Here is a 17,244-nt window from a genome sequence, read left to right as displayed (position 1 = left end):
ATAAGATTTACCCTGAGATAGCGTATACATAAAGTATGATGAGCCTGGACATATGGTAAAATACCCTGCTGTTTAATTTCCTGTTGAAATAATAGCTAAAAATTTGTTATGCATGAGAAATTATGTGCAAAGCATCTTACGTGTATTATTTTATTTCATCACTGTGTAGTATTTTTTTTTTAACATCTTTACTGGAGTATAATTGCGTTGCAATGGTGTGTTAGTTTCTGCTTTATAACAACTGTGTAGTATTATTATTCTCATTTACTGATAGAGAAAAAAAGAGGAAAATAGAGATCTGTAAAGGTCAAGTAATTTGCCAGAGGTTACAAAGGTAAGGAAGTAGCATAGCCAAGATTCAAACCTAGATAATTTGCCTCTGGAGCCTGAATTCTTGCCCATGACATAAGCCTAAATTACTAATGACGTTGGCAATAAATACGTTTCAGTTAAATATGAAAATAATGACATATGGACAACTTATAAATGTAGCTCTGTTATAGGTAGTATAACAAATAATAAAATTGTAGTCAGAATAAACAAAAACATTTGCCTTACATCCCTAAAAAAGCAATTCTACGTTTTTAGAGGGCAGAATTTCAGGTACTGATGACTTCACATTACCCTATAAGCTCTGTTTTTGTTTCTGCATCCAAGGTTAGTATTTCCACATCTTATTTGAATTCATTGATCAACCAACAAAAACCTCTGTAAGCACTGTTATTCTTTTTTTAAAATCTAGACAGGACAAATCTGACCTTCAAAGAAGTTACAAAAATTGACCACCATCAGGCAGCAAGTTGGTAGCAAAAGTGAAATTCCAACCCAAGTTTTAGGATTTCAAGTCTAATGAATTATTTCCCATCTTTAGCTATAAACGTGACAGAGAGAGAACAAAAATGGTTTGTGAAATCTCCTTAACACTATACTTCTTCTTTCTTCTCACAGGTCGCTACCCTCAGGAGAACAAGGGAACCTACATCCCAGTCCCTGTGGTCTCCGAGCTGCAGAGTGGCAAGTGGGGAGCCAAAGTTATCATGAGAGAGGACAGGTCTGTCCGGCTGTCCGTCCAGTCTTCTTCAGACTGCATTGTGGGGAAGTTCCGCATGTATGTTGCTGTCTGGACCCCGTATGGTGTAATCCGCACCAGCCGAAACCCAGAAACAGACACGTACATTCTCTTCAATCCTTGGTGTGAAGGTAAGGGCCAGGGATTTATTTTCTCATTACAAAAATAGTTCTTATATTTCTAATGCGTCTCTTTTTGGATGATAGCAAAATTATTCTACAAGACATGTCCCTTTCCTACATACACCTTCCATGTTTTAAAGATAGAAAAAGATACAAAATTTGTCCTCATTGTATATGAGGACGTAACCTGAACTTAATGCTGCTATAGATTTATTCCAAGAAGCAATTGAAGATTGCCTAAAGCTGTACAATTAGTTAACTGTGGAGCTATATGTTGATGGTATCACCTCTGCGTATGTTATTGCTCTGTAAACAAAAAGGGTTTCTTTAACTTGACTTTGAAAACTATTAGGATCCAGAAGATGTGGTGTATATATATATATATCTATATACATAGTCTCAGCCATAACAAAGAACAAAATTTTGCCACTTGCAGCAACGTGGATGGACTTGGAAGGCGTTATGCTAAGCGAAATCAGACAGAGAAAGACAAACACCGTATGATACCACTTATATGTGGAATCTAAAAAATGCAAACTAGTGAATATAACAAAAAGAAGCAGACTCCCAGAGAACAAACTAATGGTTACCGGTGGGGAGAAGGAAAAGGGAGGGGTAATATAGCAGTAGGGAATTAAGAGGTACAAACAATTAGGTATAAAATAAGCTGCAAGGATATATTGTACAACATGAGGAACATAGCCAATATTTTATAATAACTATAAATGGAGTATAACCTTTAAAAATTGTGAATCACTGTATTATATATGTACAGCTGTAACTTATATTGTACAGCAACTATACTTCAATTTTTTAAAAAAAACTATTAGGATCCATAATCTGGCTTCAGAAAAATAGAATAAAGTTGACCCTGTCTATAGTGGAACTAATTTCTCTGTCTCCTTAATTCAAGAAGAGAAAGCCTGAATGTCTAACGGATTCCCCAAATTTGTTTATATGCATAGTGTGTGCAAACTTCATAAACCGTAACTATGGATATGCAAACACGTAACTTTATTTTAATATAATACAACTTAATCTCTACTGCTATTTTGAGCCTTCCCTTCTGGCTGCTGCAGAAGCTTAATCTAGTTATATTCAAATAAACTCAGTCAAGTCCAAGGATTTCTCTACCAATCCAATTTAAAAACTCAGTCACACACAGTATTTTTCCCTATCCCCATCTCTGCTCTTCCTTATCTGCCCCCTGCTTCCATACTTGGCAGGAGGCTGATTTTAAGTTCCAGAGGCAGATGCAAATGTTGTAGCAAAATTGAGGGAAGAGAGTCCACTTTTAGATCTTAAGAAATAAGGTAATGAAACATATAAAAGCTGATGGGACCAAAGACTTCTCACATCATCTTATTCCATATGCATTGCTCTCCAATGTCTTCCAAAATGGGTCTGTATTAGTGCTGATTTTGAACGTGAGAGTTGCACTTGAATCAGGCTTGATCCGAACTTACATATAGATAATAAGTGAACAACAATGTTTTCTACTCCTGTATAACATAAACCTGGATCCTACTGACCTTTTCTTTGAACTGTCTATTCCAATAGATGGCACTGAGCTAATCCTATACTCCCCACTCACCACCTCCATCATCCTATATCCAATAATCCTTATCTATGATACAAACGTTCAAGGTTGATGGTGACAGGAGATGCTAACTGGGCCATGTGCAGTTCAAAGGTACAGGGATCTGTTTATAGTAACCTTGCCAACCAGATGCAACTGCAAATGAGTGGATGATGGAGAAGACTGAGGGGAGTGAGGAGGTAGAGACAAACTAAGATTTTGAAAATGTTTACTTGGAGATAACTGTAGATACGCAACCAGAAATGACCGGAGATATCCTGATATGTAAGATGAGAATCAGAGATGTGAATTTGAGACTTATCTGCACCTTTGGAGAAAATATAGATAAAGAAGGAAAGAAGATGTCCTATCAAGCCCTAAAGAACCCCAGCATTTAGGGGTCTAACAGAGTAAGAATCAGCAAAGGAGGCTGAGATGGTGGAATACGTAGGTGGTGGCCTAATGTAAGAAAATTGTGTTTTTAAAAGCCATACTTATAAAATAGGTAAACCAAGGATTTGCTATTGATTTTATTTGCATTACAAAAAGAAAATCATACAACTTCATATAACTATCCAACACCCTAAGGTATTTAAAGAATGTTATGATCTACCCAAACTTTGGTTTATTAACAGCTTTTCTGGGTTACATCATCTGTGTAAGATGGGACACATGTCTACATGCATTTGCACTTATGCGGCCTCTCTTCTAGAGGTGAAAAGGGTTAGTCATGTTGCCTGACATATTGACTTTACAGGAGGACCATTCAGGAAGTGGATGGTCTAATAACCTTCAACTACCCGCTCGTTGCCTTGGTCTTCCATTGTAGCCATGGTGAGCAGCTTCCAGATGCCTCTGCTCCGAAAGAGTGACATAGATCTAGAGATGACATGGTGCTGGCACTAGACGCTGCATTACAGAAAAGGAGCAGAGGGGCATTGCTCCTAGGCATTGCTGATCAGCGGAAGGTGGGAATAAAACCAGAGAGTTCTAGTAGGCACTTGAATAGGTGAGTCTAGAGCTCAAAGGAGATGGCTGAGCTAGAGATATAAATATGATCGCCAGCAGGAGCGAGCGGCAAGTTTAAAGGAAGAACAAGGATGGATTTAGTATAACCAACAACTAGAGTCTAAACAAAGGACAGGGAGATTGACAAAGAGTAGCCAGTGAGGTAAAAGGGAATCAGAAGAACATGGTGTCACAGAGTCAGATAATCAATTGATTCATGGAGACAGGCTTTAGCTCTGTGGAATGCTGCTTATTAGTTGAGTAGGATAAGAAAAGAAAGTGGCCATACACTGTGAAAATACAGAAGTCATTGAGAAAATTAGAAAGATTGTTTTACTAGCGTGATGGGAACAGAAACCAGAGAGATGGGCACGGGCTACAATGTAACGGGAGGTGAGAAAGTGGAGGCACAGGTATTACCACCTCCTTCAAGAAGACTTTCTGTGAAACAGAGGTGGTGATACGAAGGTCGAAGGAGAATTTTTAAAGACAGGACAGAGTGGACATAATTTTCTGGTGATGGAGACCAACCAGGAGAAAGAGTTTACAGCCCAGAGGGAGGGTGGTGGTTCACAGCCTTGGCTACACCCTGGAATCACCTGGGGGCTTGGCCACTGACGCCGCAGTCTCCCCACCCAAACATTCTGATTGGTCTGGACTGCAGCTTGGGATTCAGGGCTTAGAAAAAGCTCTGTAGATGATTCTTGAAGACACGGTTGAGAGTCACTGACTTAGTGAAATCCTTGAGTGGGTGGGATCTAGGGAACAGGTGAAGAGCCCTTGATAGGTGGGACTATCCATCCCCCACTGTGACAGGAGCAAAGCAGGATACGGGTGAAGGTGCAGGTTTTCTAGACTCAGTGGAAAGAGGGTGAGGTTGATCCCTCCTGTGATTCTGTTTTTCTCAGTAAAGTGTAAAGCAAAATCATCTGTTGAGAACAAGAGGCAAAGAGGGAGTGTTGGAGGCTTGTTGGAAGAGACATGAGAGTTGGGAGGTGGGAAGCAGGCTTACTACACGAACATGGCAGATGGGTCTGCCCTGGCCCCCAGAACCCAGGGAAAACTGCCACAACCCCTTAATTCCTTGGCCTGTGAAAGTCCAAACATTTCTGCAAATTTCTTGGGGATATTGTCGTGGTCATCTCTACGTGTAGGAATCCTATATCTCCCAATGTTGACACCTGTGCTGCCGCAGAAACATCATAAACAGCTGCACAAAACATCTATGAATGTCTAGACATTAATTGCCACTTGGTGTGGGGCGGTGAGAGGAGGAGAGATTTACAGTCGTCTCTCGGAATCCCTGGGGATTGTTTCGGGGACAGCCACAGATACCCAAAATCCACAGATGCTCAAGTCCTGTATTTGCCCTTCATATTCCTCGTGTGCCGCGGATTCAACCAACAGCGACGGTAAACATAGTACACAATCTGCGGTTGGTTGAATCCGCAGATGAGGAACTCGCGGGTACACAGACCCCAACCGTGCTGTGGTTCTCCAACTCAGACCACATCAGTATCACCTGGAGGGCTCGTTAAAACACAGGTTTCTGTGCAGCATTCTCATATTGATGAGGTCTGGGTGGGGCCTGAGAACTTGTGTTTCTAACCAGTTTCCAGGGGATGGTCATGCTGCTGGTCAGGGACCACACTCACAGGACCACTGGTTTACATAATAATCACAAGGTAATAATTACAAAACACAAGAGACTGTGTTCACTCTTCTTAAAATTCCACTGGCTCCTCCCTAACCCTCATCCCAGTCTCTCTCCAGCTTTTACTGGCTCTTCTCTCTCCCCTTTTGTTTTTCCTTGTCCTCCAAACTCTGCTCTCTCATCCTCTCTCAGGAGCAAATTCTCTTATTCTCTCATGCAGAACACTTCAGCAAGCCTTTTTATTCTTTGGGCTTCTCCAACAGTCAGACTACACATTTGTGCTTCTACACACTTTTCCAAAGCTATTCTCTCCAGAAAAATTCTGGCACCAGCTTTTAAGTTAATACCTTTTTACATTTTTATGTTAATGCTCACTGAGATCTCCCAGGGGATGTGAATGGAACGGGAGAAAGAGGTCATCTCTTCATCTCTCTCATGCTGTGGTTTTCCCAGCCTAGAAACCAAAGCATAATCCAACCAGGGGATCTGTATGATGAACCCCACACACAACCAAATACACACAACCAAATTGCAGCCTGACAATCACCCAGTTTCGTGCTTGCATGTGTGAATTCATAACGATGGACTCATAGAGATATGATCTGGCAATTAGAAAGTAGATAAAAAGAGAGGCCATTGCCCAAGGAGAAAAGATAACAAAAGAGGAAATCAGAAGTTGTCAAAATAAAGCCAGGTGAGCAAGATGCCGAAAACACCACACTCTTGACATGGAAGTGATGTCCAAGGTGACTTAGGACACTGGGCTGAAATTACACAGGCAAGTACAGCACTGATTGATAAAGAATGATCAGCTCTGTTGCTGGGGGCCCTTCAGCTTGCTTTGCATTCATAGGCAATTTATCCTCCTTAATCACTAAATCATTTGTGGGGATCAATAGCTGTACCACGTTACTGAAGGCAGGGGTGGATGTCCAGAGAATTATTGGTTAGCTTTTTAATTTAATTGTGCTAACCAGGCTTCAGATCCGTTCCAGGAAGGAGCCCTTCTCTGGGTGTTGGAGAGAAAACTGTACCCACAAAGGCAGCAGGAGTGAGCTGGGCGTTTATTGTGAAGTCATCTTATTTTTCTGACCACTTGGGAACTCTGAATGGTTGAATGTATTTCCCTATTTAAGTTCAAACTGTTCCAGATTGGTAGTCTAGCATTAGTGCCAGAGAGTGTGTTCTGAAAGATTTCAGTGTCCCGTCCTGTGCTCAGTACTCAGGTCAGTATTTGATTGTTTTGTTTGGTAGGGTACCAGTCATTTTCAAGGGGTTCGGCTTTTCTTAATCACTTGTTTCCCACCTCATTCTCCATCACTGATTTTCCCTTAAATCCAGCCTTCATCCCAGCACCTAGCACAGTGCCTGGTACATACTTCATGTTTAATAAATATTTGCTGCATTGATTTAATAATTCCAAGTAAATGCTTTTTAGGTTCACTGCACTTATCATCACAGATAAGTTGTGAATGTAATCTCACAACTTACCATCTTGGAAAAAGTCAAAGTCATATATGATGCATGGGGGACATGTGCTGTGGGTACATGTGTGTAGATTTCTCTCTCTTTTAGCACCTGACACTAAATTCGCATCTGGTATTTCTAACTTTTCATTCAATGTGATTTTTGCATTTTCCTTTAAACAAAGAAATCTATTAAATTTAGTGTAAAGAAATCAATAAATTTCCAATATCTGGATGCTTTTAATAGTAAAAACATATGACCAACTTGTATTTTATTATAACATCTGTCCTTATACTATTTGCTTTGTAATTATACATGGTCTTTTAGACCCTTCAGTACAGAATGGAGTAATGCACCAGGCCTGGTATTCCTGGGGTAACAATGACCAACACCCCTTTCTCTTGGAGACCCTTGAGCCCAGACTAGAATTTACACCCTCAGGCTAGAGCCATTCATCCATCAATCCACAAATATTAATAGTATATCTCCCCCAACGCTCATGACAACATAATTACCCATGGGTAGTACAGCGATGTTATTTATTCATTCACACATATTAAGGATCAATGCTGAAGTAGCCACTCGAATATGGTAGTGAAAAAGACAATCTTTGTCTTCAAAGAGCATCTGGCAAAGGTTTCACAAATGAGCTACTAATAAACATGAATTACAACAGTTGCAAAAGAATTGCAAAAGAAGTCATGACACAAAAGAACATGTAATAGGAGCAGAGCACTGGCCTCGTTGGGGAGTAGGGAGAGACGGGTCAGCGGATTATCTTTGTACACTCTCCAGCCCCTAGAATAGTGCTTGCATACAACAGCAGTCAGATAGTTGGTTAACTGAATTTTTATGAAGTTTTAATAAAGCTTATGTGAAATTTTTAAGCCCTTATTTATTCTAACCTTCTATTTAATGAAATAGCATGTATCCTTCTTGCAAGTGTCTAAATCATTAGAGTCTCATTCATCCTTCTTGTACCAAGTGAGCATTATTCAGTGTGACTTTGCAGTCAGAAGGGAGCCCAGAGAGCTCACAGTGAATGTTATTTTCAGTGGCATATAGATGACCCCAGATTCAAGGTCCAAAGCTGTTTCTGGAAGGAGCAGGGTTGGAAGGTCTTTTCCAGAATTCATCTGCCGATTCATGTCTTTTATAATTCCTTAGGTGGGCAGTTTTTTTTTTATATCTTCAAATGATGCTCGAAGCAGGTATCTTCCTGCATTCTGTGTTTCAGAAAGCAGGATCCTTTTCTCATTCAGCCTAACACGGTGCCAGGCCCAGAGTTAATACTCATGAATGTTTGCCGGATTGAATTGATAACCACCACTCCAAGAGGCACGGAGAGGATTATTAGCCTCATATTTCAAGAGTAAAAAAACAGACCCTGTGGTATTACAGAAAATTTTCAAGGTCACACAGAAAAATCAGGAAACAAGCTGGGGCTAAAACCTGGTTACCCTGATTTGGTCAGGGTAAGCTCTTTTATTTTCAGAACCAGAACCATGGGTATCCTGTATTGTGTAATGAGAGAAACAAGGCGTAGATGTTTCTATGATGTTCTAATCAACACTGGGAAAGCCTGCTGTTAAAAATAAATAAATAAATAAAAATAAAACCAGGTTGATAGCTAAAAGATCAAACAAGTTTCCTTTGCAAAAAAAAAAAAAAAAAGAGAGAGAGAGAAATTAAGCATCCCAGCAAGGGCACAGGCTCCCTTTGAGGAAATGTGCTAAGTAAAGAATATCAGATACTTTTCTTTGTAGAATTGCTTCATGAATAATAGTCTGTCTTCTGAAGATATTTAAGTACACTAAAAATTCCTTAACCAGCAAAACTGGAAAAATAGCACAAATCAAATAAACTTCCCAAGCTGGCCTGAGCTGTAATGTAATGCAGCGTGTTTGCAGGGAACATACATAGACACAACTGTTGAGGAATCGCTTGCCTGGGTTTCATGGGCTCGTTCCATTCCAGAGTTCACAGGTACAAAGGCAGGCCTCTAGAGAGGCTGAATTAAACCATTTTAGGAAGACAGTGGCTCTGGACCCTTCCAGGAAAAAAAAGCACAGATTCTGGAAATGTCATTCCCTAATAGACTCCAGTGTTTCCCAGTTCCCACGGGTGGGAATCATATGCCTATAGCGCACACAGCCTGCTGGGGTCGCCACCCCTTCTGATTTACTTTGAGATGGAAAAACATATCACGATGACACTGATCTGGAGTCACACTTGCTCCACAGATGAAGGCACCCCCTCGAAGACTGATTACACTCACCCAGCACATCTTGCCTCTTTCTTTAGTGACGCTCAACTTTTACGTAAAGGGGAGGCAAGTAAAAGTTATTTCTAATCCCTCATTCAAAATTTCTCCCTTCACTAAAAAGGTGAGACATTTTGCCTTCTTGAAGAGGCCAAGCCATTATTTCTTCCAAAGGATCAGAGCAGAACCAAACTCTGATTTAAGCTGTCCGGCAGTCTCTTCAGAGATGGAATATATGATAGCATTCCTAGCTCTACAATTGCCTTTGATCCCTTTGCTGGACTTGAACTTAATGACCTTAGAAATGGGACTTGCTTTAACTTTAAAATAGCATGTAAATAAGCAAAAGGAAATTTTCTACCCACGTGGTGATGAATAGCCCTCCTTCTCCCTTAGAGGTCATACAGATACTAAAATCAATACGGTCAGCATTCATTTTTACAGGTTTGTTATAAATTCTTACTTTCTCTGAGGGGGGAGGCAAATTGTAATTTCCAAGGGTGCCAGAAATCAGCCGTATAAGTGAGTCCCAGCATTTCTCAGCCCACAATTTTCTTTTTTGAACTGCGCCACTCCCCCCACCAGAGGAATCGTAAAATAAATGAGGCCGTTCTTCTTTCCTACTTGCCTCCTGTAAGTCACCCGGGAAGAGTGGTTATTTACAAGGCATGTTGAAGGTCTGTTCTGGTGGCAGAGGTGCTGGGTAAAGCAGGTGGAGGTATTATTCCATAATCACCAATGGCGCCATGTTTCCTTGTGAGTTTTATTGTGGTGATGGTTGTTTGCCAGAGGTCTCCTAGGATCAAGAGGATGTCAACAGGTCCATGGTGTTGCCATTCCAACTCTGTGAGCTCTCTAGACCTAGCTTCTCCTATCAGCTCTCACGCAATTGAGAAGTGTAGTCCCCACCCTTACATACGAGCACACACACACACCCCTCTGCTTTCTATCAGTAACAGTTCAGATTGTTGGGCCACTAGAACAGTGACTTGTTTGTCAGCTCGTTTTTCCTTTTCATAGTATAATAGTACCCTCCGTGCTGCGCCAGATCTAGAAAAACCTCACCACACCTCTCAAACTAACAAAAGAATTTTAAAAACAAACAAAAACAACACCAAAAAAACCAACAACAAAAATCTCAAGAGGCAAATGATTAAGTTCTCCTGTTTTTGTCAGCCTATCAAACAAAGAGAGTTTTTTGGCGTTTCCATGGGGATGTAATTTTTTTTTTTTTAACCCTAGCTTTGGACAACTATATTTTAAAGTGACAGATCTGAATAAAAACAGAGGAAAGAAAGCTCTTCTTTCCACCTTCAATCTTCTTTTAAAATCATAAATAAATTTAAAATTAAAATCAAGCCTCCCCATTTGATTTCCTTACCCTGTTGTGGATTCATGTTTATGCCCGCCGATTTTGAGGTAAGATTTAATTCAGCCGCTGGAAGGAAAAGGATGGTCTGGTCTCGAGCTGCAGAACTCCTTCCTGTTCATGGTTTGCCACCTAAATTTATGACTTCCCATCAATAATAACCCAAAGCCCAAAAATAAATCCTTCATGTTCTTGGACTTCTCTCTCACTCTCAAAGCTCAGACATCCATCCCCATCTCTCATTCTTGCGGTTGGCATTTACTGTGCCAAGTTCCCAGGCACAACGTGCTGGATGCTGGGGAGACAGTGCCCTGATGCCTTGGACTCAGAGTCATAGCCTACCTGGGGGACAGCTTAGTATTCAAATCCTGGCTTCACCTCTTACCTGCACTATGACCTTGGGATGGATACGTCTCTCTTCCTCAGTTTCCTCATCTCCAAAATGGGGAAAATATTATGCCTTCCTCTTAGAGATGTTATGAGTTTTAAAGAGTTTGTTTTTGTACCACACTTAGAAAGTTTCTGGCATGGAGTAAATACTAAACACATACTTGTTCAAGAAATAATCAAATCACAGAACGATTTCCATATAGTGGAGTGAATGTCACTGCAGTATCCACAGGACACTACAAAATAAGGCTTAATCCAACCTGTGCTGGGAAGAAGAGTACAGAGAGACTTAAAGAAGGGGGGAAGTTATCATTGTATAAAGATATTTAATAAAGACATTGATAATAAAAAAAGAGCACAGCATGTTCTTGAAGAAAAATTAATGCAACAAAGTTAAACGTGTTAACCTCTTCTTAAATAGGTGGTTTCATGTAAATGCAACCACACTTTAAAAAATAACTTTTTTCTCATGATGAAAGTCTTATTATAGAAATAAAAAAATAATGAAACATAAAAAGAACTCAGAGATCTACAAATCACAATTACCATTTTGGTGTACTTCCATTCACTTAATGTATTTTTGAATGGTTTTAATTTTTAATTGACAATTAGTTGAATACATTGCCCTTTCAAATATACACACATGTATGTATATAAATGGTAAAGAGTGGACTTTCCCTTTCACCTACCCTCCAATCCTAGAGAATCTCCAGAGAAAACAAACTTCAACTGTGTATTTCATTCCAGATATTTTGCTATAATTTTACATATTAATGTCCATATGTACATGTATAGAGTTTGGATTTTATTAACCACAGATGGGATTGTGTTATGCATGTTACTCTATACTTTCTTGCACAGTATACCTTGGAGAGTTTTCTATATCAGTACGAGCATATTCTTTTCAGTGACTGTTTGGTATGGTTGTACCATAATTGATTTGGTCTTTTATTTACAAATATTTAGATTTCTTCTCATTTTCACTGTAGTATACCGTGCTACATTGAATGTTTCACATACCTTCCGTACAAATGTATTTCTGTAGAATAGATACCTAGAAATATCTTTGCTTGGTCAAAGTGAATCCACATCTTAGATTTGCGTAGATACTGCCAAATTTTTTTTAAAGGATGCAGTAGTTTATAATACAGCCACAGCACACGAGCGTATCCATTTCTTTAAACCTTCATTGGCACTAGGTGTTACCATGTGTTTTACTATATGTCAGTATGCTAGGCAAAATATGGTATTTCCAACTCAATAGCAAAAAAATAAATAAAAATTTTATTTTAAATGGGCAAAGAACTTGAATAGACATTTCTCCAAAGAAGATATATGAAAAGCCAACAGGTACATTAAAAGATGCTCAACCTCACTAGTCATTAGGGAAATGCAAATTAAAACCACAATGAGATATTACCTCACTGTTGTTAGACTAACCATCATCAAAAAGACAAGGGGGAAGGGTAAGCTGGGATAAAGTGAGAGAGAGGCATGGACTAATATATACTACCAAATGTAAGATAGCTAGTGGGAAGCAGCCTCATAGCACAGGGAGATCAGCTCGGTGCTTTGTGACCACCTAGAGGGGTGGGATAGGGAGGGTGGGAGGGAGACGCAAGAGGGAGGAGATATGGGGATATATGTATATGCATAGCTGATTCACTTTGTTATAAAGCAGAAACTAACACACTATGGTAAAGCAATTATACTCCAATAAAGATGTTTAAAAAAAAAAAAGACAAGAGAGAACAAATGCTGGCATGGATGTAGTGTTTCTCTAACCCCTGTATTTTCTGTTAAGCAGTTAGTTCTATCTAGAGACTCAATCAGATTCATCTATAAGTGAATTATTTTCTTTTTTCTTTGGAGGGGGGCAGAGAGAGCACTTAAGAACTATATACTTCTTAAGTCATATGCTGTGTGCTTCCTGGGGCATTCATCCCATCAGGAGACTCATAATGTCTGCTTGTCCCTCTTTTTGTGATGTTCAGATTTATCAGTAGAATCAGGTTTTATCAGTCTCATCCATCCATTATGAAGTTCCCCATTAGCCTTTTAACAAATGATTTTAGCCTAGATCCATTATGTCATTAGGGGCTGCAAAATGGTGATGGTCTCATCTACCATTGTTTCTGCATTTATTAGCATCTATTATTTTGGTGCCTTGAGGTAATAGTCATATAAGAAAGTCTAGATACATGGCTCTTTCCTATTTCTAAGTTTTTAAAATAATGAGTTGATCCTTAGCACCCTATAAAGGTGACCAATGAATTTTTAAAATCACTATGAAACTACAAATATTGAAATATTTCACATGTTCTAATACTTTGCAGTGACTATTATTTTTGCTATTTGAATTGTCCCATTCTTGGCCAGTGGGAGCTTCTTCAAGTTGATTTCTGATTCCTTTGTCATGAGTCCTAGAATCTTTAAAAGCCTCCTTGTTTTCTGGTAGGAAGAAGTATTTCAGGCTAGTCTTGTACATTTCCTGACCCAGACCTGCAATCATTTTTCTTAAGGAGCCCAGGTACCTTTTAATGGGGGGTGGGCAGAGAGGAATGGTACTTAGAGATCATAATCTGGGCTCAAGGGTACTTGCTGTTGCTATTACATTGGTTGTTTTTTCTAGTTCTTTTCAGTGGACAGAACCAAAAAATGTGATTTCTTTTTTTTTTTTTTTTCTACTTTTGGCTGCGTTGGGTCTTTGTTGCTGCGTGCAGGCTTTCTTTAGTTGCGGCGAGCGGGGGCTACTACTCTTCATTGTGGTGCACGGGCTTCTCATTGTGGCGGCTTCTCTTGCTGTGGAGCACAGGCTCTAGAGCACGGGTTCAGTAGTTGTGGCCCACGGGCTTAGTTGCTCCGTGGCATGTGGGATCTTCCCACACCAGGGCTCGAACCCGTGTCCCCTGCACTGGCAGGTGGATTCTTAACCATTGCGCCACCAGGGAAGCCCAAAAATGTGATTTCTAAAGAGAAAATGCATTATGAGTTGTTACTGATGCTTTCAACTTATTTTTTTTTCTAAAATCCTTTTATTCGATATTTTTTCATAATGGAATTAAGTTTTTGATTATTACAGTATGTTCTGATTGAAACACTTCAAAGTATTACAAGGACTAGTGGGAATAGGAAAATCTGTTAATAATAATATTTGTTGGTGAAAAATCCTAGTGAATGCAAAAATCTATTTGTCGGTCATATGAGTAAAAGCACAACTTTTGGGAAGTATGTATGGGAAGAAATAACCAGCCTCTCCCTTCATATATATTCTTTCTTATTTTCTTGTTATATCTTCCCCAAACAGAGGTAGTCCACAGTAGTTAGAATGGCCATCTCCCAACACATAAAATAATCAAATTCCCCAATGTGTGAACAAAATAATGAGTAGTAACCTGGAACTCAGCTGAGTAGGCCACTTTGGAGCCTTAAGTGGGGACATCTTCCAATTTCAGAGTGATGTGTCCTCACCCTGCATCATCGTTTTAGTGCAAAAACAGAAATTAATTCTGGTGAAATGAGATTCACCTCCCAACAGGATTAATAGTCGCATTCACTGAAGTTCTTATTCTTCATTTGTGAACTGTGAAGAAACCAATGGTAGCTATAAGATCAATAGGATGTCTGCAGATGGAATGACAATATACCAGGACAAAATCACCTATTTTTTGACTTACAAAGTCAACGGTAGTTTTAAATTTGCAAGTTAATTACAGACCAGCTACACCACAACATTTTCAAATGGCAAAAGTACAAAAAAAGTTACGTGTTACAAAAATATTTCAGAAAAAGTGTAGGCTAACAAAATAAAAGCACTAAAAAAGGTATCTTGCCCAAGGGAGGTCAGCTTGGAAAAATTATTACCAAAGCTAAACATTTTTATTTCACACAAACTATACTCAGAAATAGCTTTGAGACTGATTTCTGAGGCTGAAAGTATCAAAGGATTTATTTGTCAAGAAACAAATACTTTAACTGACAAGGATGGATAGAATGAGTTCATACTCATTAAGATTTCTGCAGTGTTAGGGTACTAACAAACATCTCTTAATGGCAGAATGTGGTAATCATGGAATTATTGCTAAAGTAGTTTTCAAATGAAAAAAGAAAAAGAAAACAAAACAAATTAAACTTGACCAAACGTGTCAATTTACAGTTTCAAGGTTATTTTACAAAATACTTCCATTTACACGATAGGCTCCATGCAGCATTTTAAGATGAAAGTTCTTTTAATTTATCCTGGCACACTATAAATGAATAAATTACACTGTTTAAAGAATTATTTAATATGTTTTATTTATTAAATTTATTTATTCGATAAGTTTTTCTTTCTCTTGACTCAGAAAAAGAAAAGATCTTACATACAATAGATTAAGAGAGGAAGTTAAGCACACTGATAACTTATAGAAACAGGTGGGAACTGGGGAGGGTCAGCAATCATGTGAATCTCACCCAATGTGATGCTCTTCAAAGATGAGTCAATCTTCTCAGAGCCATTTAATGAAGATTTTGAAGGAAAACTTCATTTTGTAGTCTAGCCCTTAAACGCTTTCATTCTTACAGTCAGTTCAGCTGTTGGTCTGTAGTTGCAGGAGTTACAATACCAAATGGAAGATAGATAGATTCATTGCTCTGGATCAAAGATCATGAATATCTTCAAGGCTAATGATACAATTGCCAAGTTGCTTTTTAAAATATTGTAGCAATTACAATCCCATCAGTAGATTGGCAATTCATCACACAGTAGCTGGTACTGAGTATTATAAAATAAAATACATTGACAAATGTATATATACGTATAATTTCTTTTTAAACCTTTGCAGTTCTTGGATTACTACTTAATTAAAGGTGTTTTAAATTATTTTCTGTTCACGTTTCCTCATCTGTGAACTGGTTTTCCCTTTACTGGCTTTCTTTTATACACTTCATGATTTTCTTATCAATTTATTGGAATTCTCTACATGTAAGGAAAATTTACTAACATTTTCTATTGTTGCAAATATCTCTCTAGTTTGTTGTAGACTTTATATTTTATTATATCTGAAATTCAAGTTTTACATTTATATCAAATAAAATGCAGTGATCATTTCCTTTTTGATTTTTTTCTTTTATCTTTGTCTTGATAAAACTTTCTCACTTGGAGACCAAATAAATATTCATAGTTATTTTACTCTGGATTTTTTATGCTTTGTATTTTTAAATTCAGGTTCTAAATTAATGTTCAGTTTATTCTGGGGTACAAAAAATTTACTTTTCCCAAGCAGCCAATTTTCTCAGCTGAATTAATGGACACTCCAGTCATCCTCTTTGATTTATAACATTTCTTTTATCATAAATTTATTTCATAGATAGACAGATGCATATTGTAACATCTATTTCTAGGCTACCTATTTTGACCCATTAATCTAATTTTACACCAGTTGTTTAAATTATGGTAGCTTATAATACAATCTAATATCTTACAGGACAAGTCCATAAACATCTCATATTATAAGGAAAACATCTTTAAACATTCCTAAATGGCACTTCTAGACCTCAGTGGCCTTAAGAGGAGTTTTATCTCAATAACAGGCATTTGAAACACACTTGGCTAAGATGTTTATTATTACAATAGTTACAACAGTTAAACCACTACTATAGAGGAATTTTTTAAAAGTAGCCTTTCCTTTTCAGGCCATTTTGATAGCATCATCTGGTGGCGGGCTGTAAAAGGTGTGCTTGTAAATGGTCAATGTCCTTTTACACATATTCTGAGATTATTTTATTTTAAAATAAGTGTATTCTTTTACGATTTTACTCAGAACAATTGACCTCGATATTTCTGTTGTCACTTCTTTATGTGTTACCTCTGCTTTGTTCCACTTGGAAATGAAGCTGTCATTTCAGTTGAGGAGTCACATGACTGTATAGAGATTGCCGGTAAAACCACGGAACCCAGTAAGGCCAGAAGTCTGAAGCATCAAAGTTCACATTGGCGAGGGCTGGGGGAAGGCTGCAGCACATTTGTCCTGTAACTCTGATTCTTCTAGAAAGATAAAATGGCTTTGGGGTGAATAAGCTATTGATGCACACAGCAACATGAGTAAGTCTCAAAAGAATTAGCCTGAGTGAAAGAAGCGAGACCCCCAAAAGTGTACATACTGTACAGTTCTTTCTATATAAAATTGTAGAAAATGCAAATGAACTTACAGTGATAGAAAGCAGATTAATGGTTCCCTGGCTGGGCTGGGACATCAGGGAGAGGATTGGGAGGGAGGAATTACAAAGCGGTACAAGGAAGCTTTTGGGGTGATGGACATGTTTATTATTTTGGTTGTGAAATT

The 17,244-nt window shown here is 38.5% G+C and overlaps 1 protein-coding gene across 2 annotated transcripts in view; it reads left to right on the top strand.

Annotated features, from left to right (window-relative positions):
* Nucleotides 1-17,244, top strand: part of F13A1 (coagulation factor XIII A chain) — a 144,397-nt gene that overhangs the window by 42,897 nt on the left and 84,256 nt on the right. For both annotated transcript variants that reach the window (XM_061194794.1, XM_061194793.1), the window contains one exon: nt 949-1,200. In XM_061194794.1, the coding sequence (XP_061050777.1) occupies nt 949-1,200 (252 nt within the window). The remainder of the gene's footprint in view (nt 1-948; nt 1,201-17,244) is intronic.

This window comes from Eubalaena glacialis, chromosome 7 (genome assembly GCF_028564815.1).
Source record: "Eubalaena glacialis isolate mEubGla1 chromosome 7, mEubGla1.1.hap2.+ XY, whole genome shotgun sequence".
NCBI lineage: Eukaryota > Metazoa > Chordata > Mammalia > Artiodactyla > Balaenidae > Eubalaena > Eubalaena glacialis.
Note: the sequence above shows the minus strand (reverse complement) of the source record. Positions and strands in the feature narration are given on the sequence as shown.